This window comes from Plasmodium coatneyi, chromosome 12 (assembly GCF_001680005.1).
Source record: "Plasmodium coatneyi strain Hackeri chromosome 12, complete sequence".
Taxonomy (NCBI): Eukaryota; Apicomplexa; class Aconoidasida; order Haemosporida; family Plasmodiidae; genus Plasmodium; species Plasmodium coatneyi.
The window spans coordinates 253358-277072 of NC_033567.1; the positions used below are offsets into that span (position 1 = coordinate 253358).

Here is a 23715-nt window from a genome sequence, read left to right on the forward strand (position 1 = left end):
ACCGTCATTTGGCTTATTATATATATGTATATATGTGCACATTTTCAATGTTCATTTAAATTACATATATGTTGAAAATGGAGCACTCCTTTAATTTCAAAATCTTTCATGCTCTAAAAATGTTTGTTTTACAGCCAAGACTTGAAAAGGAACTTCCTACAGTTTGTATAAAACGTAGGCCAGCAGAATTAAGAGATTATCCAGAATTTTTCTATCGTAAAAAGCATGTTCGAGGAAAAGGGTTCTGTAAAAGACTTGCTTTTGCTGTAAGAGCGATGAATGCTGACTTTGATAAATATGTACTTCGAAATATAATACCCGAGTTAGAAGACCCTGATAAAATACCAAAAACGTGCTGTGGCCAATTCGGTCGACTTCTGATGGACAACATGATTTTTATTATAGCTATAATCTTTGTAGCAATTGGAGTTGTTTTTGTATTATTAACTAAAATTGATATCCTCTATAAAAGTATAGGTTTTACTTTGATAATATCGGTGCCTATTGCAATAGCAGTATTTTTTTTATACAAGATGTTGAAGATGAATTACATATACAATTTCGAGGTCGAGTTGGATTAAACATTTCTGATATTATAAGTATCATTTTTTCGTCAATGAAAGGCTAAAATGCGGGTCACACAGTTAGATAGAACTACCCGCAGAGTAACCTTTCAAAGGGTGGAGTTAAAATCACTCATTCTTAAGAAAATTTAAATGGATGCTTTGAGAGTGAACGTGTTCGATGTGCACCATGTATATGTATACATGTATGTATGCACTCATAATAGTGTTAATTTTTTTTTTTTTTTCCTTCATGGACATGTTACAATGATTTGTAATTTCCGCACATTAGGTGCGGTTTTATAACCTCACAAAATTTTTTTTGTGGAAAATATATTTTTTTAAGTATACTTTTTATGTGGATCGTTGGTACTTTTTATTCAACGTCGACCTTCACAATTTTAAATATATCACAAATATTACTATGGTAATATAACCTTGTCAAATAGCTCTAAAAATTATTTCGATTACACAATTTGGTAGCTTTAAGGGTATACCGTTTTGTCATTAATATTTAGAAACTTCCTACCGGTGTGGGCAGTTATATGATTATGCGGTTATCACAAACACTCGTCCCATGAAGCGTACGTTTAGGACGGTGAGGAATAAAAATAATGTTTTAAAAGGTTCGATGTCTTATGGAAAATGTCCATTTTTACTTCGATGTGGTGGTGAGTTTCCCTCTATGCACAAGCGTGACTTATGAAGGCGTTCATTTAATTATGCCAAAAAAATGTTTAGGCGCTTTGTACGCGTGCATATGTAAACTTATTTACATTTAGAAGTCTTTTTTGCAAAAAAAAAAAAATACGTGCAAGCATACATATAAACTAAATGCATGTATGTACGTATGTATGCAAGCACAGCATATGCTTATGCAGCACGGGTGGCGATTGACGTACAGGAAGTACGCTTAAATTTATATGTATATTAATGAACTGGAGGATGCTCCACTTAGATGGTTTAGCAAGAAGGCAAAGGGACAAGGAAAAGATAAGGAAAATAATTAGCCAGTATATTTTTTCTTTCAACTCTGACAAGTAATTTTTACAAAATTCAGCTGCATTTTTTATGCTGCAAATGTAATAGGTATTTATAAAATGATCTATCAATTTGTGGATTTGTATGGTTACTGCGCATAATATTTGGAAGCTCCTAAAAGTGCCATTTTTCTTCTTTAAGAAATTGACCTGTAACAATTTATCATGTATACAAAAATGTATGTACAGTGGACGCCCTCGTTGGTTTGTTGTAGCCAGTATGTGTTATACGCTGCGTTTCTTCATAAAACTAACAGTTGTAGAGAAAAAGTATGTTTGACGGTGTTATATTGTTGAGCATTTCGTGGTGACGCGTTTATTAGGAGCGATAAAAATGTGCAGTTGTTTTACCCTTGTTTTTTAAACCATTTTATACGCTTCTTTTACATCCCGTGTAATGCACCATGTCTTCTATTACGTCGATGTGGCGTTTTTTTTTTTTTTTCGTTTGTCGTGCCTTCTTACGTGATATTACATTTTACCTAGCGTCTTCGCATCTTCAATAACCTCCTCTATAAACATTTCAAAGACTTTAACAACGTAGGACAGCATAAATGCTATATTAACTTCCGTATCATGTGGAGTATTACCCAAATCGTTCAGTTTCTTTTGAATGGTGTTATGTACATGTTCTAAGTATTTGGCCCATTTGTTATTCCATATATTTTCCCTCCATGATTTTTCAACTTGTTGTGTTTTTTCATTATACTCCTTTTCCATATCTTCAACTGATTCTTTCCATATGGTTGATATTTTGGTACACAGTGCTTTCAATTCATCACTATATGCACTGGTATCATCCACTTTGGTGTTATATAAACTGTTCTTTTTAATTTTGCTACCTAAAGCGAAATCTTCCTTATATGTTTGATCTACAAGCGTTTCTGCCATTATCCTTTCAAATCGTTGCTTTGGTAATAAATCTTGAGACATATTTTGCGTACCCATTTGGCTCTTCATAGGTGTGCTACAAAGGGGGGGAACGAAAAAATCCATTATGAAGTTTGCATCCTTATAAATGATTACTCCTAGATATATACGTACCACGCGTGAGCACAAATGTGGGAAGGATTAAAGATGAACACATGTAGCATCTGAACATATATATGAACGCATAACGGAGAGGTAAACTTAAAAATATAAGGAGTTATTTAACATTTTCTAAAAAAGTAAATCTTACTTTGCATCGAAGGAATAATTATACTTCCACACTAGGAGCAATACAAAGATAACGTTAAGGACAAGGGTTTTCATATTTACTTTTGCGTTTTTACACTTCGACGTTATGTTGGCAACTGAGGATTTGCCGGTAGAGTTTTTCTTTGTTTTCTGCATTGTGCGAACGAATTTGTTGTAATATGAATAAGTGTTTATAAAAAGGCAATCTTCTCATATACAATTTTTTCAAAAATTATACGGAAGTAATAATTTAAGAAGGAAAAATTTCAATATCGCTATAACGTTTCTTCGGTAGTAAAAATAGAGCTGCTTTGCCTTTATATTATAAATAATGTTATTTTATGTATATACATATATATAATCTGCTTAGCTTATAAATGTGGAGCCGCTCGGAAGCCCGTTTTTACGAAAAAAATAATTTATAATAGCGCAAATAATAAAACAGTATCGTTATTGCAGGCATTTATGAGGTAGAAAAAATTGAATGAAGAGTTATATTAAAATTTATACAATATGTATATATGTATTCATATGTGTTGTAAGCAAGCACTATGATATTATAATATTACAATATTATAATAATTTATTTAGATGCATAAATGAACACTAAAAAAAAAACCTTTTTCAATTTAAATATAGTTATAAATTTTTGTTTTTTTCATTTTGAACAAATTGCCTTGAAGGTATTATTGCTATAGTGTACCAATTAGCCAAATTATTTTGCAATTCTGTAGCAACTGCTAGGAATAATCTTTTTTTTTTTTTTTTCAACAGTACATTTACCTTTTTAGCTACTTTTTTAAATATACATACATGCGTTAGTCCGTTGCATCTTCGCCATATAATGTACTTTATAATGTATTAATAATGAATATATTATTATTATTATATATATATATATATATATATATAAAAGAAAGACCTTCTTTACATGTATCAGCCATCAGCCTTATTGGACGAGTTGGCTGAGTATTTTATTACAATTTTTTTTTTTTTGCTTCTTAGCTTCCAAAAAATATGCATCCATAGGAAGAAGCAAAAAGAAATAAAGAATTAATTTAAAATAAAAAAGATTAGATAAGATATAGTATGAAAGGAATTAAGAAAATATTATTTCTATGGAATGTAAATGCTTTAGAACAATTTTTGAATTCTTCCATTTATGCATAAAATAACTGTGGTTATTTGAAGGCTCAAAATATGGCTTGATAAAGCGTGATATGATATATATAGCCACCCGCCAAATTGTTACTGCTGTGAACGTCTTTTTTTTTTTTTTTTGAAAAAATTATTGTACCCGTTATAATAAGCATAAATAGTTGTTATAGGTTTTGCCTTCTTTTAAGCTGTAGATATAATAAATAGTTATACGTAATAATTTTTTCTGTTCCTTCCTTCCTTTCCTTTTATTGAAATTTATATTTCCTTCAAATAATACCAAAAGGGAGCGGAAAAAACAAAATTACAATTTTTAAAAAATGCAAACAATTAATATTTGCTTCATGTGTTGTTCTAGGCTTATTGAGCTATACATTTAAAGTGTACTAGCAGTATGGTGATAAACAGGTTTAGAAAAAGAAATAATAAATTAAAAGTTCAATATACAATCGTATCCAAATTATTTGAATAATAATATCGAATTTACACAAAAAAAAAAAGGTTAATAAGTTTTAATAAAACTATAAGAGGTCTGAATTATTAGGGAAAGCTTTATAAATGTGTACCAGAATAAAATACTACATCTGCGCCAATAAATTTTTCTTTTTCTCCTTGAAATATGCATACTACCTTGCTCATGTATACTGTCACTTCAAGAATCATACTAGTGTGAAATATAGCATGATATAATGTTTGTTCCTTTTTATGAGGAATAAATATAAACATTTAAAGAGGGAAAAAAAAGCTTTAATTTTTAAACATTCAGGTAATTGATTAAATGGCTTATAAAAAGTAGTTGTGTTTCTATTATTCGTTTTGAAAAAAAGCGAAAAAACAATGTAACTTACGAGGACACTTTCTGCTTAACAACACTAAATGAATAGTTTAAATGACGAGATCAAAATGGGCATAATCATACGTGGGGAAATAGATATGTATATCTACATAGACCTATGTAAACACGTATACAGCGATGTCTTAACGCATTCGAAAAAAGTACCTCAAGAAAAAGATGAAAATTTTTACAGAAACCATATTATTCTAAGTATAAATTTTCAATATTTACAATGTACTATATATTGCATTATTTTTGTGGAGATGTCGAAAAAAAGTGCTCTAAAAATGGTGTGCTTATTCCATTTTGATACTTTCTAAACTCTTCCACGGTTAAATAATAATAATGGATGTTATTATCATATTATCCTTTGTCTACATTAGTATAAACTATATATTATACATTCTACTTGGTCATATTTGCTTCCCCTGTATTATGGAAGATATAGTTCTTACTTATTCCTTTTTTTTTTTTTTTGTGCACCCCTCTGGCCTGTGTTTTACTTATGGGAACCTTTAAATTTATCCTTAGACTTCTTACTACCGTATTGGTCATCTTTCTTGTAGTTCTCGTGATCATTGGCATTTTTTTTTTTAACATCGTCCATTTTTTTCAGCTTAAAGAAAATATAAGTCATTGATACCAAAAGAGCTGTCAACAATATGTTTGCCAGATGCTTCTTACATCTTTCGGATGTCAAAACGGATAAAACTAATAACAACAGAGGTGGTGTTATAATAGTATAATTCTGGGAGAAACTACTGATTATCTGTGTTTTGGCACCTGGTTTCTCCATTAAATTACTATCTCGATTAGCTTTGTTGACTTCATCTACAATTTTGTTTTCAATGTTTGAATCGATTTTTTCTAAATAACCTTTTACATTATCTGAGAGAGTTCCCCATTCAACTGCATTTTCTACCTTATCCCAAATGACATCTTTCAAATCTTTTAATTTTTTCTCAATGTCAATATTTAGCTCGAAATGTGCTGATGCTCCATCTTGTGATCCTTGGTGTGGTGGGGATTGTGAAGTGGATGGATGCTCTTCATCCTGGGCTCCTTCAGGCGCATGAGATCCGTGTGCTTTGGGTCCATGGTTTCCGTGTGGTTCATTGGATGCTAAGATTCTGCTGAAAGACGCGTTTACTACGCTTCCTGTAGTGTATGCCTCATCGTGAGAACTGCTAAAGTTGGTCTAAAAGGAAACGGTAAAAAGGAAAAGGATAATTATAATGATAATGATAAAGCGGAATTTACGTAATACAGGCTACGCCATTAAACGCACAAATATATGCGCGTAATTTCTCCCGCACATATGCAGCCTTCCTGTGCAATTCCATAAACACCACGATGAAAGGAGAGGAAGAACTAGAAACATCATTTTTCACATATAAACACACGTAAGAACTTATCTTTACATATAAATGCTTACATGGCTGTAGGAACATTGTGAAGCCCAAATCAAGAGGGTACAGGCAAAAATCTTGGAATAGAAGAAAATGGAGTTCGATCCTTCCTTCTTTGTTTGATCTTTTCTTGAAGCATTTGCATCAGCCTTACTTAAGCTTTCACCCACGAGCATATTACATGTACAGCTCATACTGCCACTTGAGGAGGTATTCTTATTTTTCAGAAACATTTTTTTCTTCGAAGGGGAGGGGTTTGCTATAAAATAATTAAAATCTGCAAAATACAGAATCGTATAAAATAAATATGTATGCAATTGTAATAAGGATTCTATTTGAGGAACGAAGATAAAATATATTCCTTAAAAATGCAATATATTTTTGTATATAAATTTTTACTTCTAGAAAAAAGAATAATATAAATTTCTTAGCAAAGTTGAAGGAATAACAATTTTTTAATTTTATATAATGCTAATTTATTTATTAGATAAGAATAAATAACTTTAATGTTTTTTTTTATATAAAAAAAAATTCACGTTGAATTACTTTTTTAGTAAAAATTATTAATTATGCAATAAAAAATAATTCAATATTTTTTAGATAAAATATTTTTCAAAAAAAAAAAAAATACAATTCAAAAGATAAAATTTCATTAGGGCTTTATATAACCGAAATGAAAAAACATATAAATATATATAACCATATGACCTGCTTAAGCCATGAAAAAGCACGAATAATAAATAATGAAATATTGTCATTACGTTTTATTATACCACTATATATATATATATATGATGATGGATGTCCATTGTAGAAAGCAGAAGAATAATCAATTTTGATACAAGAAGCGGCGTGAACCCTTTGTTAATAAAATAAGTATTTATAACGCTATATATTTTTTGTAGGCTAGGCTATATTCTAAGAAATTATATTTTTTAGAGCACTGCGCTGATGAAACCCTAATATATAAAATACTTTTGAGTACTTTAGCCTTAATATTGCAATCCCCCTTTTTTCTTTTGTGTTCTGTTTTTTTTTTTGCCAATTGCATACACTATAAAAAAATATTTGAATTTGTGTACAGAAGTATATATATATATATAATAACAAAATACGCTTGCTCGATACAAAATAATTCTTCATTGCAAATGCATAATTTTTAATAGACCACGTAAGAAATGAAATATAATACATGAACGAATTTATTTTTTAAAAAAAAAAACCTATACCCTTTCAAGTCCCTTTTTTGAAATTATATATATATATATATTTTTCTAATATATAACAATATATTATCCTTACATTTTTATATATAATAAAATAGGATTTAAAACGTCCTTTCGCCTAACGCGCAAATTGCCGCAAAATGAATGTCCACTCTTTTTTTTTTAATAACAAAAGTAATAACATATTTATATAGTTCTCATTGTGACATTACCTTGCTTCTCTTTTACCGCGCCAATAAACCACCTTTTGACGTATTCATAAATATATTATAAATAATTTATGCATTATTAAAAATAACAACTGTGTGAATAACAGGATGAGTGTAAATATCGTCCTAATGTCACAGTAATCTATTTGTTCCTTATAAATCGCTTGCCCTCTTTAAACGTTACGGGCATGCATTATCCCAGATACTACTTCCTACCTAGTGATGAAAATTCTATTCCGTTTCTATATAGTGAAAATGAAAAAAAAAAAAAAAGAACTTCCTAATAACGTAAAAGGATATACACATATGACCTCTTTAAAGGTGTAATGCATCTCCGGCTAATGTATAGCTACATAACAGAATAGTTAGCATATAGAAAAATGACCTTTCCCCTTTCTGTTTAACGTAAGGGAATGTGTCATTTCATGCCCTATTTGATTGCGTACACCTAAAACTGTAAGCCCCCCATGCCCATTTTAGTGTGCTAAGAAATTCGATCTGTGGTGTGGAGGAGGAAATTGCAGAAATAATTATTCGTTCAAGTCTTGAAAAAACATTTATTTCATAAATATATATGTATATCAATTTATATGCACACATACACGCTCCTTTTTAATTATTTCGAAACATATTTTTTATAACTAGTGGGTGAAAATAAATCAATCACTAACCATATGAAGAGTGAATACGTTTAATAAAATGGTAAAAGGTGTGTCTCCTTCGTAAGAAAATGGAGTATAATGCAATACAGTATAAAATAAGATAATGTAATGTAATAAAATATATGTGAAAGAAAAAAAAAATAAATACGATCGACCTTTACACTCAGCGGAGCACAGAAATTACGACAGTGATATGGAAATGAAAAAATGTAAATTAATTCAGCACAGTGGAATTATCTCAAAAGAAAGGCTTTATAAATCGTATAAAAAAAAAATTATATGCCTGTAATGAAGTTTAATTATGCGCACATATATATTCATGAAAAAAATACACACCCCTCCTTTGATATTAATGTAAAACATGAGAACGATACTTAAAAATGGATGTTTTACGCGAATCAGTAAATTTCAAAAGTATTATAGCAAAAGCCACTCATTAAATGATGGTAGTATTTAATTTATTTCGTCAGTCGTGAAAACAACCCCCAAATTTGAGCTCTTCACATGTTGAGAATAAAGAATCGACTAAATTCTATATGCTTTTATACTTCCAATTGTTAATTTGTTCCAAGCATCAAAAACTTTTCCGTTTCTTTAACTTGATATTATTTAAAAATACCATTAAAAATATTTCAACTTCTACTTGGTTGTTATACGGGAAGATGTGTCCATTTGTTTGAAGGTTCCATTTATAATTTTTTTCTTCCTTCATTTACCCCAAAATTTTCTTCCCTTTTTTTTTTTTTTTTTTTCTTTTTTCATCCCCCGTTGCATGTCCTGTTTAGAATTTTTTCAAGAGTAAGAAAATTAAAGAGACCCCCATAAGGAAGAGTACAGTAGAGCAGCAAAGTAATTCAACTGGTAACAAGATGATAGCTAGAAAAGCTGTTAAAGCACCAGCGCTGAAGGAACGACCTGACATTCTCTTTTCCATCTTGCGTATTTGAGACATCATTCTGTAATCATTGTACTGTAAATCTCTATACATATCTCTGCACCTGCCATGCATTTTGGAGCATCTTCTTCGGCGCTTCATACGTCTGCTTTCGTTTAACTTGTCTTTTATTTCTCTTCTAATTTTTTTTCTTGTCATGGGGTCCATGTTTTTGATATAATCCTTTGTATCTTCGTATTTTTCCTGTAAAGATTTATCACTTCTTGCTACATGTTTTATATATTCTTTAAATGATTCTAAATTGGGGTCCAATTCTTCATCGTTTTCTAAACCGAAAGCACGTAAGTCCAGTTCTTCTGGCCTTTCATATCTTTCTTGTCTTTCGTTTTCACTCGCTAAGCTTTCTAAACTGCCAAAATCTAATTCTGAATCTAAATCGTTTACTGAAAGCAATCTAGGTACTTTTAACTCCAGATCATTTTGCGCATTTCTTTCCCCATTGTTTCCGTTATAACTCAAACCCTAAAAAAGGGGATTACACAATTCGCAAAAAAAAAAGGGGAATATACATTTTTATTTTCCAAATATAAAAACGGGCAATTATTACCGCGGCGCATTAATGGGGAGAGGGACATCACATATTCACAGAAGTGGTGTAGAAGCACTTACATATTACAAGTAGAAATGTAAATACATATATTACACACATACTTATATATATATTTATACATTCTATGTAGGTAATGTACATTTTTGCCAAGTAGGCTAAACGCCTGTGCGTATTCTTACCTTTTCATTATCAGAGGCGCGCAATATCCAAGCGCTAAATGTGAGTAAAAAAATTTTGGCATATAGAATTCTATACATTTTTTCAGAAAATATTAATTATTTAAAGTTATCGTGAAAACAGCTGGAAAAAAGTTTTTGTGTAAATTTTTATTAATAATATGATAAAAAATGTATCTCCCAAAATTAGCTAAAGTATAGAGTATTCTTTTTTTTTTTATAATTTGCAGCTTTAATTTTTTAAAAAAATAGAAATTAAAAATAAAAATTTAATTTGCTTTACTACTATATGCAAGAATAAAATTTTCACTACTGCGCTTCTGCCGAAAAATATGTTGATCTGATAGCCGGCAGCTTTTCTTCTAGGTGTGCTTGATCTAGTAAATACACGGAGCGCTTAAAAAAAAAAAAAAAAATGTTTAAAAAATGGCGGAGGTTGAAAATATAAGGGGAGTAAAATAGAAATAAAATCAGTTTTTGTTATATATTAACAATAGTACGAATAAAAAATAAATTACTAGTAATGCGCTAATTAAAAAATAAATTAGAATGCAAGCATAACTTTTGGAAGAAATAAGTGTAGTACTTAAATAACACAATTAAATTGAAAATCTTGCCAAAAAATGTGAATGTTAAATGGTAATGTTGCATTGCATAGGAGGTGGAATATTGATCACACATTCTGAAATGCTGCGAAAGAGTACTTATTTAAATAGGAAACTACGCATGGGTGCATATTAAAAAATAGCCTTGCGTAAAAAAAAAAAAAAAAAAATTAAATAAAAACAGTAAGCGAGCGAATGTGTATTCATAACGTACGCCACGATTTGTCACTAGAAATTCAGGAAAATTACGCATAAAAGGAAAAAAAATTCAAAATCAACGAAAAAATGAAAAAACGAATAAATGAATAAATGTATAAATGATGTTATTTATAAATGCCAAATTTTATTATGAAAAAAATGTATGCGCCATATTTGTATAATTCACAAATATTTATCACCTATTTAAAAAGTCTTCACCGCAACGTCATGTAAATTAAATAATCCAGTAGCAATGCGATTACGCGTCTTCGGGCCATTATATTTTTCCTATAAGCACATTTTAAAGGAAGAAAGGATTTTTTTCCCCTGTATATAAAATTTTGTCAATAAAATTGTTTCACGTTTAAATAAAAGAAAAAGTGCAAAAATAGAAACGTGAAATTTTCTATGCTAAAAGTAATAGCGGTATATTAGCGACTCTTTTGAATTATTTCACCATCGTTTAAAGTTCCCCTCTCCTCTGCATGTGCTGAGTAGTATATGGTTTGTGCATATAATATGGTAGCGCATATTTTATACAATCCTAACCTTTCTGTATTTAAAAAAAAACAATGTTCCATGTGCCTTTACAAGCATGCATAATATTATAACATTTGCTAAGAAAAAAAATGTAGAACGTTCCACATACCAATTACAAATGTGCCTGCTCAAACAGATTACAATTTACAATCCATGAGGTGTAAAAATTAAAAAATGAAAGCGCCATAGACACGCTTACACACGGAATAACCATAACATAAAAAATAAAATATAAACTAAAATGGCAATATGACAGAAAGAACAACACAAGAAAAGAGTAAAATGTAAAAAACGTTGGGATTACTAAGAACACCGGTTCACTATAAAAATGTTTGTTCGTGGAGGACACCTCTTTATTTATTAGTAGCACAACTCTAAAGATAAAAATGACCATTTCGCATTTACAATTTGCTTGGAACATAACAAAAAAAATTAAACACCGTACCCATCGCTAAAGGAGCAGTGATCATCAAATTTGATGATAATCCTTAGTTCTACAAAAAATAACCTCAATAGCAAAAACTATATAAATTAAATAACCATTTTTAGCATTGTTTAAACGTGAATTTTTAATTTCACGTGCAGTTACTACAATGGGGGTTACGGTGTCTTGTGCTTCATGAGTATAACACATTCCCCGGCAAATGCAGAACTTCATCTGGGAGAAAGAAAAATATATTACCCGCGTAATGGGAAGTGTATATTTTCCTTACTACCTATTTATTTATTTATTTATTTATTTTTGGATCTTCAAACAAATTTTTATTTCAATGGTGAGGGTAATTCCCATTATATCATATTAAAAATAAGTTTTCCAATGCACGAATAAGGTGCAGTACTGATAAGAGTTGGTTTTCTACAATTTTTATTAGCCTTACACGGTTATATAATGTAGCATAAAGAGAATAAATGTATGTCAGGAACCCCAAATCGGACATTTACAGAATTGAATATCTATACTTTAATGTGCTCAAAAAAGTTCTTAAATTTAACACTAGGAAAAGAGAAAAACTTTCTTCTTTGTTACATTGAAAATGCTGCAAATCATATGGATGCATTGGATTACTTTGCCTTTTTAGTCCGTTTAATGCACACAGGCAATTGTGCACTACTGGCCTGGTATACCCCATGTGGGCATACTTCCCCCCGCATGTTCATAACTATAACCGAGTGCATATAACCACACATGCACATATAAACCTACCAAGCAAACTCAGCCCTAACGAGACACATCTGCACGGTTACAGATTAAAAGAACAATTTAATGACTTCATTATATATTCTGTAAAATTCGTCAATTATTTTTACACATAGCATATTAACATAGTTCATCCCTTTTAAACTTCTTTCTTAAAGTCTATGGTTTATACGTAGAACAAAATATATTATACATAATTATATTTCAAAATGGGCAATTAATTTCCCCCAAAAAAATTAAACTAGAATATACAATACTTAATAAGTAGCACGTGAAAAATTATAAATGGCAAAAAACCAATAGACTTCATAAGTTTAGGGAGAAAAAAAACTAAAGCAAAGCAAAGCAAATTATGCTTAAAACATAGTACTAAAGTATATAAACATTTAAAACCTATAAAAAAGAATTACTAAGGGGAATAAAAGTAAAACGAAATAGGTACACAAAGTTTTAATTTTATTCACCATTATAAAATATCATAACAATTTTAGCTTAATTATTTAATTATCTTAATTCTTTTTTATAAGGGAGACACCTTCTAATGGCGTATATACCATAGCACTATGCAAACAGATGCGCGTGTAAATGTACGAACTCGTGCACATATTGTTGCATACACTGTAGGGGTGACCGTGGGACTGACAAGCATATATATCTACACATGCGAATGTTCACGTGCGTATGTGCACATATGTATATATTATAACATCCCTCAAAACAGACGTGCACAAGGAACAAACGTACACACATTACCCATGCATACATTACACGTGCATACATTTATTTTCCGCCGTCCTTGTGCGCCTAATGCGTTAGGAGAACACACACAAAGGCAAACGGATCATCAACCTTTAATTTCAAAGCACTTAACACAGTTCCCCGATATGCACTAAATATTTCTCTACATAATATTTTCGTCCTTAGATATATCCGTAACACGTCCAATAATTCTGGACGCCACGGAATCAATAATAACACCATCATAATTGTACGGAATTATTCCTAACTTCTTCTTAATTTTAAGTTTTATCTTTTCTGTATTCAAGATATCATGTATGCTTTCTGTTCTATTTGGAGCACTAACTTTTTTCATCGTTTCTTTAGATAAATTATTTTCCAGTTCGTATATCTTCATCATACGTCTGACTACCTCGGAGGTTGTTCCCTGCGCTGCAATTTCTTCGTGACGCTCCTTCGTTCTCTGCACTTCATTAGTTACCGTTCTGTTTGAAAGAGTAACGCCTTCTGTGTACATTTGTTTCCTAATAATTTTTTCAATCACTGCAGTATCTTCAGAAGCTCCACTTCCATCCGATTTGTAAACTTCTTCAGTAAACCACATTAAGGTATCTAAAAATCCTCTAAATAAACAATCCATAAGTTTGTCCATTTGGGAATAAATGGATCTTCTTCTAAAACTCATTAATTCATTCCTCGCACTTAGCACGCCCTGTACCCCGGCTTGTCCAAGAATCCTCCCGAATACTTGCTCCCTCTGACAGGATGATTCTTCCTCGCAAAAAGTCTTCACTACATTCGTATCATTTTTGGAAACAAAAGTAGAACCACACAAAAACATTACAGATAAGCTAGCAAAGAGGGATAACCTCCTGAAATTGCATTTCCTTGAATTCCTCATCCTTAAAGTAAAATTGTTCAAAAAATTATTTACAACAGGGTTGTAATTTTGCTAATAGAAAAAGGAATATGCCAAACGGATCTGAAGAAGGTGGCACTTTTTATTTTTATATAAATGTAGAACTTAATATTTTGTGCATGCAAGTGGGGTCATAATTACCTATACAGATAATACGTTACCCTCCGGCGTTATTGTTCACGTGTAGTGATATTTATAAAAATCCCGCAACCTGTTCTAAAAAATGGGGAACCAAAATATGTTGCAAAGAGGAGAACAATTATAGTACTAACTATACGTACAAATACGTGCGTACACCTAAACATATATTATATATGTATACTTCAACCGGTTGCAGTTGTTTAACTTCAAAAAATTAACAATGTCTGCTTGTAATAACACGCAGCGAACAAATTTTGTAATTTTTTCACATTTGACAAAAAAACAGTTTCTTTTTAACAAAAATATAATAATAAATAATTAATAAACAAATAATAGGTAAATAATTGCTTTCTAATTCTTCTTTCCAAATCATCAATTTATTTTAAAAGTGGTCAATTTTCAGTGTTTTTTTTCTTTTAAAAATGCAAATGTTTCTATAATTATTTTATACGTGCATGTATACAGATTGTACAAATAAATATGTTCCAAAATTATACATATAAATAAAATCTTCTTTACATGTAAATTTTCATTTTACAATATAAAGTGCACGTTTATTTTTGTTAATAACGGTGCCAGCAATTTTCCCCGTCGATTTCATTTTCCTTGTCCATTAACAGGTAATAAATGTAATATGCAAATGCAGAAAATTACCCATCATTCATCATTTTAGTAATATATATATATCATCACAGTGTTGCATTAATGGATAGGCATTCGCCAAAAGACGGCACCCCCCAATTTTTCTTTTCCATGATGCACCAACAGTTTTTCACCGGAAAATCTGTTATTCTATACAACATATTATGTAACTAGCCATTGGTCAATATACCATGCACATAAACGAGCGCACATATATACTTATACATGTATACATAATTCATGTAGAACAATTTTAATATACCCGCAAATTCGATATGTTCTGCGCTAATAATAAACAACAATATTTTCCGAATTTATAGCGAAAAGGTGAAAATAATATACGAAGTACGTAATTTTGCACGTATAGATTTATCTTCGTTAAACGTTGTAGCGACAGTAAATCTTTCCAAAACATGATGGCGGTTTCACCAAAACATGTTCTATCTGATCAAGCAAGTTTCCATTTACACCTAAAAAACACATGCAGCGTTAAATAATATTGTCCTTGCGCTTATTTATTCATCATTATATACATCCTATAAGCGCTTGATAAAAATTATTATCTAAATCGAAACAATTCACTGCACGCACAATTGTAAAAACAGATTGTGCCAAAGTGTTGTATTCATAAAAAATAGGCATAATGGTATAACAAATGTTTGCATTATGATTGCTACATTTTTTGCAGCATTTTTTTTATAATTTTATTTTTCCAGAACAAACGAGGAAAAATCGTTGTAGACAAAATTTTATTTTTGGTACCAATTTTTAGTTGCATAAAAACATATATCCTACGTAGGAAATGCGATAATTCGCCAAATCCCGTTAATTTAAAAAATGAATAAATTGCGCTACCCCACAACATGTGCATATGCAGCAGTATTATACGTGTATGTTTGTACGTGTGTGTATATATGCATACGCCTTCAAACATTAATGACCGTTCTAGGAGACAAAAAAAACCTCCTGCGTGAGAAAAGAGAATGTAACAATTATTCATGAAAATTTTTAAAATCACCAAGATGACAATTCAGTAACTACGCAGTGGTAATATGATGTACCCTTATAAGTGAGGAAATGGTACAAAATTGTTTCCCATTAAATAAACAGTAACATGTGAACACATTTGTGTAACAATTTATCTGCCGAAAAATAAGTGCAATAATCGCCCCTGCCTCAATTTCATTCAACCCCTTATTCGAACGTCGCCCTTACGACGTACATTTCCATTTTTGCAGAACATTTTCCCCAACATAACTATTTCCGAATCGACAATATACACAAAAATAAATTTTATTCAAATGAGAAGCGTTTTCTCGAAGTTTTTTTACTTCCTTCTTTTATGAAAAAGGGGGGAAAAAAGGTGATGTTATTCATTTGATGGAAAAAAATCCTTTCACCCTGTATCCGCATATATATTATATGCGCAAGGGTAAAATTAATTTGCGAACACGTGTAACATACATAGAGTTATGTGTATGTATATGTGCACAGTTCAAATTATGATAAAATGAAAGGCAAATTTAATGTTCCATAATTCATTAAATTTTTAAAAAAACGCACAAAAAAAAATTCATTCAACACAAATGTATACAAAACGTGTGCAATTCCCGCACGTGGAAAATGTAGAACATGAAAAAAGAAATCGCATTTTAAGAGGCATTTACTTTTTCCACTTGCGCTGTATACACGTGTCATCCTCTGCAAAAGATCCTTTCCACAAGGTGGCCTGATTCGTGACCCACGCTGCCTGTTCTGGTACTATTTACCACTCTGGAGCACATGGCATAATGGCGTCATCCTTCAAAATTTTGCGCGCCCCTCGGCTTACAAACGGAAACACGTACATTTATATATTTATATATTTATTTATGTGTTAACTGGAAAAACGGCGCATTCTGAACATGACCGAATAATTTTAATTCTTATGTCCAGGCTCGTCTTCGTCCCTTTCTTCCTTCACGCAGAAGCGTCAACCCGGCCAACATCCCCTGATTTCACTGTGCGCTTAACACTTCTGCGCCCGTAAGAGGAGTAAGATTGCCCACCACAATTTCTGATTTTCTGCTTCTCATTTATTTATCGCATTCCTCTTCACTTAATCTTTTTTGCGCTGTTTTCCTTGGCCCAATTATTCAAAAATTTCGTGCACCTAATATGCAACGCACACGCTGCACATAAAAATGGGTACACTAAAACACAAAAAAAAAGAAAGGGCGAAGGAGCGGTTATCACTTGGTGTTATGGGTATAAGCTCTTCCCCGTTTCGAGTTATAAAAAAGGTCACCTGCTACAACCCTCACACATTCGCATGTATACACACGTACATACGTACGTACATTTATCTGCATAATCGTGGCTACTCCTTCGATATATTTTGGAGAAAGTGCTCCATGTTCAAAACTGCCAAGTCTTCTTGCATCTTGGACAGCTGGACATTTCTTCTTTCCTCCAAGGATTGCACAACCTTTCTTATATAATCCCGGTCATTTACATAATACGCCTGTTGTGGCTCTGATAAATTACTAAAATGGTGCCGCACGGCTATCCTTGCATTGTCCAAAAAGATATTAAATTTTTTTATAGGAACATCACTTTCGTTTGTGTTTTCGACCAGTGGCCCTTTTATATTTACTTTATTTATTCCTGGTGGCTCTACATATTCTCTGCTGGTACTTGGCATTTGTCCATCTCTTGGATCTGCAAAATGAAATCGTTTATCCTTGAACAGGGCATATTTTTCAAATTTATATTCTTTTTCTTTTTCATTTATATAAAACCCAATTCCCAATGCTATGGCAACAAAGACAAATAGGCCCGAAGATATTAAAGAGTAATAAATTTTTTTTTTGCTATTTTTATCTGCCAATGTATCATCGATATTTTGTAATGGCGCTAAATCCCTTTCAATTGATGATAAGATCCGACTAGCGCACACAATTAATAACTTTTCAGTTACACATAACAAAAAAAAGAAGGGAAGCATTTTTGAAATGTTCATTTTAGTTGTTACTTTAAATGGAATTTTTTATGCCAAAAAAAAAAAAAAAGGAAAAATTTCCAAATTCACATAAAAAATTAAAAATCAACATGCATATATGGAGTATATATGCGCGTCTACTTTGATATATACGCAATTTATGGCAAATGCGACAATATTCCAGAGGAACACAAAAAAAAATATGTGCAACGAATATATATATAAATATACAAATGTTGTGCCGAAAAGGAGATAATATTTCTATCCCCTCCTTTGCTTTAAATATCAACTTGTGCATATTTTTTTCTTTCATGTACACCTTAATATGTACCCATTACATTCACTGCAAAAGCCCTATGCATAAAGGATAAGAATAAATCTTCCACTTTATTAACTTGCACAAATGCGCAATTATGCTTGCTTATATCTCACAATAAACTGATTGTGCATCCAATGATTTGGAGGAAATGGAAAGCCACATAAACAAAACGACATTGTAATATCTCATATTGCATGCACCAAGTGTTTAACCCTCGCGAATCACCATACATGCATAATTCGCACAACACATTTAATGCATGTAATGCACGTAAACAGAATATAACAATATGGGACCCTTCAACATGCCAATTCTGTATCCAAATTAAACTTTTTTCTGCATGCATTTAGTGGTCTGTCAAAGGGGGGTGTGCAAACAAATGAATACCACAGAGCAAACGAGGAAATGCTTTTTAAGCCTCACCACTGCATACTTGCATAACGGCTTGATCATTGCCCCCCTTGGTCCATTTGGTTACAACAACTGAATAGAACACTAAAACGCATGCACAACATACTAAAATGATGAAATTTTCACTTTAAGCCACTCTACACGGAACAGCAGGTTATACATGCATATTTGTTTGTACGTCTTCGTTAAAGGGCAAAAAAACATGATCAAGCCATTATGCAAGAATGTTGCAAAGAAATACACACCCATTTGTTGAAGGAACATCCTTAAAAATGTGACCTATATTTAAAAAAAATGAAATTGATCGTTGCAAATTTTTTGCATAACCAAATGGGTTAACAAAAAATGCATACACGGGTTTATAAAAAGGGGACACGTTTATAGGACCCATTGCTGCAAAAAATGAATTCTCTTCGCATCCATTTAACCTTTCATTATTTGTATTACGACTCGGTTTGTTCTTTCTTATGACTCCCCTTTACGCAATAAAAATTGTTGATGCGAATAGAGAACTGTAAACAAGCATGTCAAAAATATAATTTCCATTTTTGTATAACTTAATCATGTCCTAATTTTTAACGCAAGACAGAGTACTCATAATTTGGTAAAGTTAAGGTTGCCAAACATTTGCTCTACATAGAAAATTATACAAAAAAATACTACTAACAGTTTTTTTTTTTTTTTTTTTTTTATTCCTATAATGTGCTATACAAAGCAGTTATAGCGAATAAAGGAAAATATATAACTGCACACCAAATTACACACAGTAAAGTGTTAAGAAGGAAACAAATGAATTGGGGCGCTCCTATACTTTTCCGTTCCTCACATGTGTAAATGCATATATATGCACATCGACCCATGCTGGAATAAAACATATCTGCTTAATTCGTTGATGTTACATGGGAATAATAAGATGCGGCTCGACCCATATCCTTGCGACTTTTAAAGTGAGCCTTAAATAAAACACACGAAAAAGTGAACATGCTTAAACATGTTCGCCATAATATCATAGCTATGGAAAACGTTTATGCGTCACTTACACGTGTGATGATACAACGGAATTAATTAATTCTTTACGCATAAATAATATTCACCTATTCGCGAATTGCGTTCACGTGAAGCAGGTTTTGTTGTCCTTCCCCACCTTTATTTTTTCATATATAGGCTGCATTGGAATATTCAATACAACCACGCTTTCCATCAATATTAAACTCTCTTATTGGTGTCCCCCCTTTTTACGCTTTTCCTTTTCGTAATTGTTATTTTTTGGTGAAGAACGTAAAATTTAAAAATGTGCTGTTTCCTCAGTTTGAATGCAATTCAAATGCAGAATTTTTCGAATTGCCCTTCGCGCGAGTTACGACATTTAATGTTTTTTTTTTTATTTTTTTTTTTTCATGGAAAGGTGTTCGTTTTTTTTTATTGTGATTTTATTCTCCTATATTTTGCTACTTTTTCAAGTCCTTTTTGCAGCATTAGCAAAACAAAATATATATATATATATTGCGAGGGGGAATTAAGACTCCTTTTGTGGCTCCCTGATCGAAAGCAACCTTTGCAACATACTACAAATATATATAGGCCTATATCTGTTAAGCGGAATGCCGTATATGTGAGAATGAAAAAATAAAAACATCCCTTAAATTATTATGTCGCCACACATTCTTTTAAAAAACTTAATTATAAAACAGTTTTCTTCTTCAAGGCATCAGAAGTGAAGCCTTTAATGCATACGTACCGTTGCATTCGCCATGTTAATTACATTGCGCGCTTGTAGATTGTAAATATATACGCAACGCATACATGTGTGTTTATGAATTTTTCCATCTGAATATTTTCCCCACTAGTTATTATTCGCTCAAACAGCAGCATTTTTGTTTACATGTCAACTTGCGAATCCTCTGCAAATGATTAAATTGTAACGCATATGTTAAACGGGTGTTAAAGGCTTCAAATCGGGATCGTTCCTATATATACATTTTTGCCAAAGGAGCCCATAAATGTTTCTCGAAATGTGCCTTTTTACTTATATATTTACATTTTTTTCATCCCTTTAGAAGAAAAACATAGTTTACGTTTCCCCTGCGCGTTATATAAAACCTTTTGGGAAAAAAATTCCCAAAGGTCTTCTCGTTGAACACACTTTTTGCTCGATTACGCATCGCATGTTCATAAATTTGCACTTTATATAAAGCACATTTTTTGCGCCTGTTATATATAACTGCAAAAACACGTAATTACGTTATTTTAAAAAATGGTTTTTTTAGTTGAAGCTAATAAACTTATGTATATTTATGAACAATTTTGTGTTAAATATACATAGAACGAGGTAAAATGTAAATATATTTAAAATACGTCCAAATAATTTCCAAGTATACGTGAACTTGGAATGACGCACACGTAATATTCTATAATATGTCTACATATTACACACCAAAAAATAGGAAAATTTAAAGACAAATTTAGTAATAAAAACGTGTACATTTACACACTATATGTATAATTTAACACTTAAAAATGTACAAAAAAACGAAAAAAAAGGGAAGTGAATGAGGTGGCAAAAACTGACCCAATGATGAGACAAAAATGGCATAATGACGGGACAAATGGGACAAAATGCCATAAAAACTCAAAGAAAAAAATTAAATTACTTAATTAGTTAATTAAATATATCTGATCCATCATATAAATTGACATAGCAGCAATTAAGGTGGAGGTAAATTTTTACTCTTCGCCTTACTCCTACGCCTGGCTTGCTTTTTGATGTGCAGATTCATCATTCGCATGCTTAAAACAGTAAGATGGTGTAAAATACGCAAGCCAAGGTGCAGGCCCAAATGGTAGCAACTATCTCGAAGTCTTGTTTTGGATTTTTTTATTTTTTTAAACTTGTTCCTTGTAATTTTAATCATGCGCAAAAGGGATTCTTTCAAATTGTTATTGTCTACATATTCATGTGGTAGAATTATCTTGTAACCACCATTTCGCAAAAAGAGGTCATCTACAAGGGGAAAAAGGGTGACAAGGAAAAAAATATCAAAAGAGTGAAAAAAAATGAGATAAATGAGGATGCAGTTTTTCCCTTTTAAGCTCTTCCAACAGAAAACGCTATTTGAACGGAAAGATGGCAGGAATGGTTAACCTGCTAAACCTCGCACACAAACGGTACGCCCATATGCTCAAAGACAAAGCAGTACACTATAACAACTTTTTTCCTCATTTTTAACCGATCAAGGAGTGCACTACAATTTACACATCCTTAAATTAAATTTACCTACCGTAATTTGGCAACACATATTTCTCCTTCTTCTTTCCTCGCAATGCATTTAATTCTTGGGCGTAAAGAAAGAGCAAAACTATTACACAAATCAACACTTTCAAATAATTCATGGTATTAGGAATAATTATTAACAAAAATATAGGGGACAGCTCTAATACGCTTCATAATGCTCAACTTTTACCAAAAAAAGTGCACATATATACACATACATATATGTACATATGTGAGCGTACACATATATATACTGCGCTCAATTGCTAACCTTCCCAAATGGTTACTACCATTGGCAACTTAAAAAAAAGGTGACTTATAATTCGTAATAAGAAACGAAACGGGAAGAAAAAATAAAAATAAAAAAATAAAATAACAAATGGTAATCAAACAAATGAAGGGAAGTTCAAAAGAACGCTAAAGCGTCGGTTATAAAAGTTGCACAGTTGATCAAATCTGATAATCAGCCATTTGGATTTATGAACAAACAGCAAAATTAATATTATATAAAATAAAAGAAACAAAAATGTACATGTACTTTGCCGTCATTCATATATATATTTATTACTATAAATGTCCATTTAACGTTTCTTAAATTTTATGGCAATATTTCTTCATGCGTCGTATATAGAACAATATACGTATTAACATAATATAACCCTAATGTGCTTTTTTTTTTTTTTCTGTTCATTGCGCTTTTTTCTAGAGCAACATTTGTGCGCAATGAACAGAAAACTATATCTTTTCAAACAAACACGTACTGTATATGTATATGTGTATATATTTATTTATATATAATGTGCGTATATAACAAGTAAAAATTGGTCACACTTGTTCTCTTGTTAGATATACAATTCTTTTATTACATAAACATATCCAAATAATTACATATATACATTATGAATCGAGTGCACACTATGTTAAAATTATATATATTATATGTACAATTTTTTTAAAATTCTGAATAAAAAAGAACTTCTTAATATTTTACACTACCACCACTGGCCATGAAAATTATCTGAAGGGACTAACAATTGTGTTTTTCTCAAAATGAAATGGTATAAAGCCTTATCTTATGCGTTAACAAAATAATATAAATTTATGCCTCTAAAAAAAAAAAAAAAAAAAAAAAAGCACATTTCTTTGTTTATCTAGCTTGAAAAATTAAAACTTTTGCTAACACACCGCCATTTAAATATAAAAGCAATTTTAAAGTGAATCCTAAAAAATGGGTGTTTTTTTTTTTTTTTTTATAGTTGAAGCAAATATGAACCCGCAGTTATGTTGTTTTATAAAAACTGTTGTTTCGAATATACCACATTTTATAACAAAATCGTTAAGATAAAATTTTTTCTTTCCCTGTAATTCATTCGCCCCTTTCTTTTATATCTTCCTTTCCCACATTATGTTGCACTCTTCTTAAATTTGCGATGAAGTGTTGCGAATTTGAGAAAATGGGAAAGGATAAACCCCCCATTTCTTGAGTTGTGTTTTTAAGAAAATTTTATATTTATGAACTACTTGAAAAAACGCGGTATGTGATTTTTCCTATCTTATGATAAATGCATATTATGAATCATCACTAGGTCTCTATAAAATGGCCAACGGAAAACAGTATTTAAGTAAATCTTGCAAAAAGGGTTCTTATATAATCCGTTCTTGTGATGCCACACCTGCGCCACCAAGCTGTGCGTATACATAAATTCACATAAGTGTAAGTTATCTATATACTTATATATATGTGTGCGCGCTGTACGGAAATTCGCGAAAACAAAATAACTTGGTTCTGAT

The 23715-nt window shown here is 31.2% G+C and overlaps 6 protein-coding genes across 6 annotated transcripts; all 6 read right to left on the reverse strand.

Annotated features, from left to right (window-relative positions):
* Positions 1-2074: 2074 nt before the first annotated feature.
* On the reverse strand, positions 2075-2857 carry PCOAH_00037400 (Uncharacterized protein; the record flags this gene model as incomplete). Its single annotated transcript, XM_020060531.1, has 2 exons — positions 2075-2570; positions 2784-2857. 2 exons carry the CDS (start codon positions 2855-2857, stop codon positions 2075-2077), a joined length of 570 nt encoding a protein of 189 aa, XP_019916183.1.
* A 2417-nt stretch (positions 2858-5274) lies between these two features.
* PCOAH_00037410 (Uncharacterized protein) lies at positions 5275-6417 on the reverse strand (the record flags this gene model as incomplete). Its single annotated transcript, XM_020060532.1, has 2 exons — positions 5275-5973; positions 6211-6417. The coding sequence occupies 2 exons, from the start codon at positions 6415-6417 to the stop codon at positions 5275-5277; spliced, it is 906 nt and encodes a 301-aa protein (XP_019916476.1).
* Positions 6418-9062: 2645 nt separating this feature from the next.
* On the reverse strand, positions 9063-10043 carry PCOAH_00037420 (Uncharacterized protein; the record flags this gene model as incomplete). Its single annotated transcript, XM_020060533.1, has 2 exons — positions 9063-9698; positions 9966-10043. The coding sequence occupies 2 exons, from the start codon at positions 10041-10043 to the stop codon at positions 9063-9065; spliced, it is 714 nt and encodes a 237-aa protein (XP_019916643.1).
* Positions 10044-13404: 3361 nt separating this feature from the next.
* On the reverse strand, positions 13405-14142 carry PCOAH_00037430 (Gap; the record flags this gene model as incomplete). Its single annotated transcript, XM_020060534.1, has 1 exon — positions 13405-14142. The coding sequence occupies one exon, from the start codon at positions 14140-14142 to the stop codon at positions 13405-13407; it is 738 nt and encodes a 245-aa protein (XP_019916942.1).
* A 3160-nt stretch (positions 14143-17302) lies between these two features.
* Positions 17303-17944, reverse strand: PCOAH_00037440 (Early transcribed membrane protein (ETRAMP); the record flags this gene model as incomplete). The annotated part of the gene is made up of 1 exon (XM_020060535.1): positions 17303-17944. One exon carries the CDS (start codon positions 17942-17944, stop codon positions 17303-17305), a length of 642 nt encoding a protein of 213 aa, XP_019917046.1.
* Positions 17945-21358: 3414 nt separating this feature from the next.
* PCOAH_00037450 (Uncharacterized protein) lies at positions 21359-22458 on the reverse strand (the record flags this gene model as incomplete). The annotated part of the gene is made up of 2 exons (XM_020060536.1): positions 21359-21654; positions 21932-22458. 2 exons carry the CDS (start codon positions 22041-22043, stop codon positions 21359-21361), a joined length of 408 nt encoding a protein of 135 aa, XP_019916353.1.
* Positions 22459-23715: the final 1257 nt, after the last annotated feature.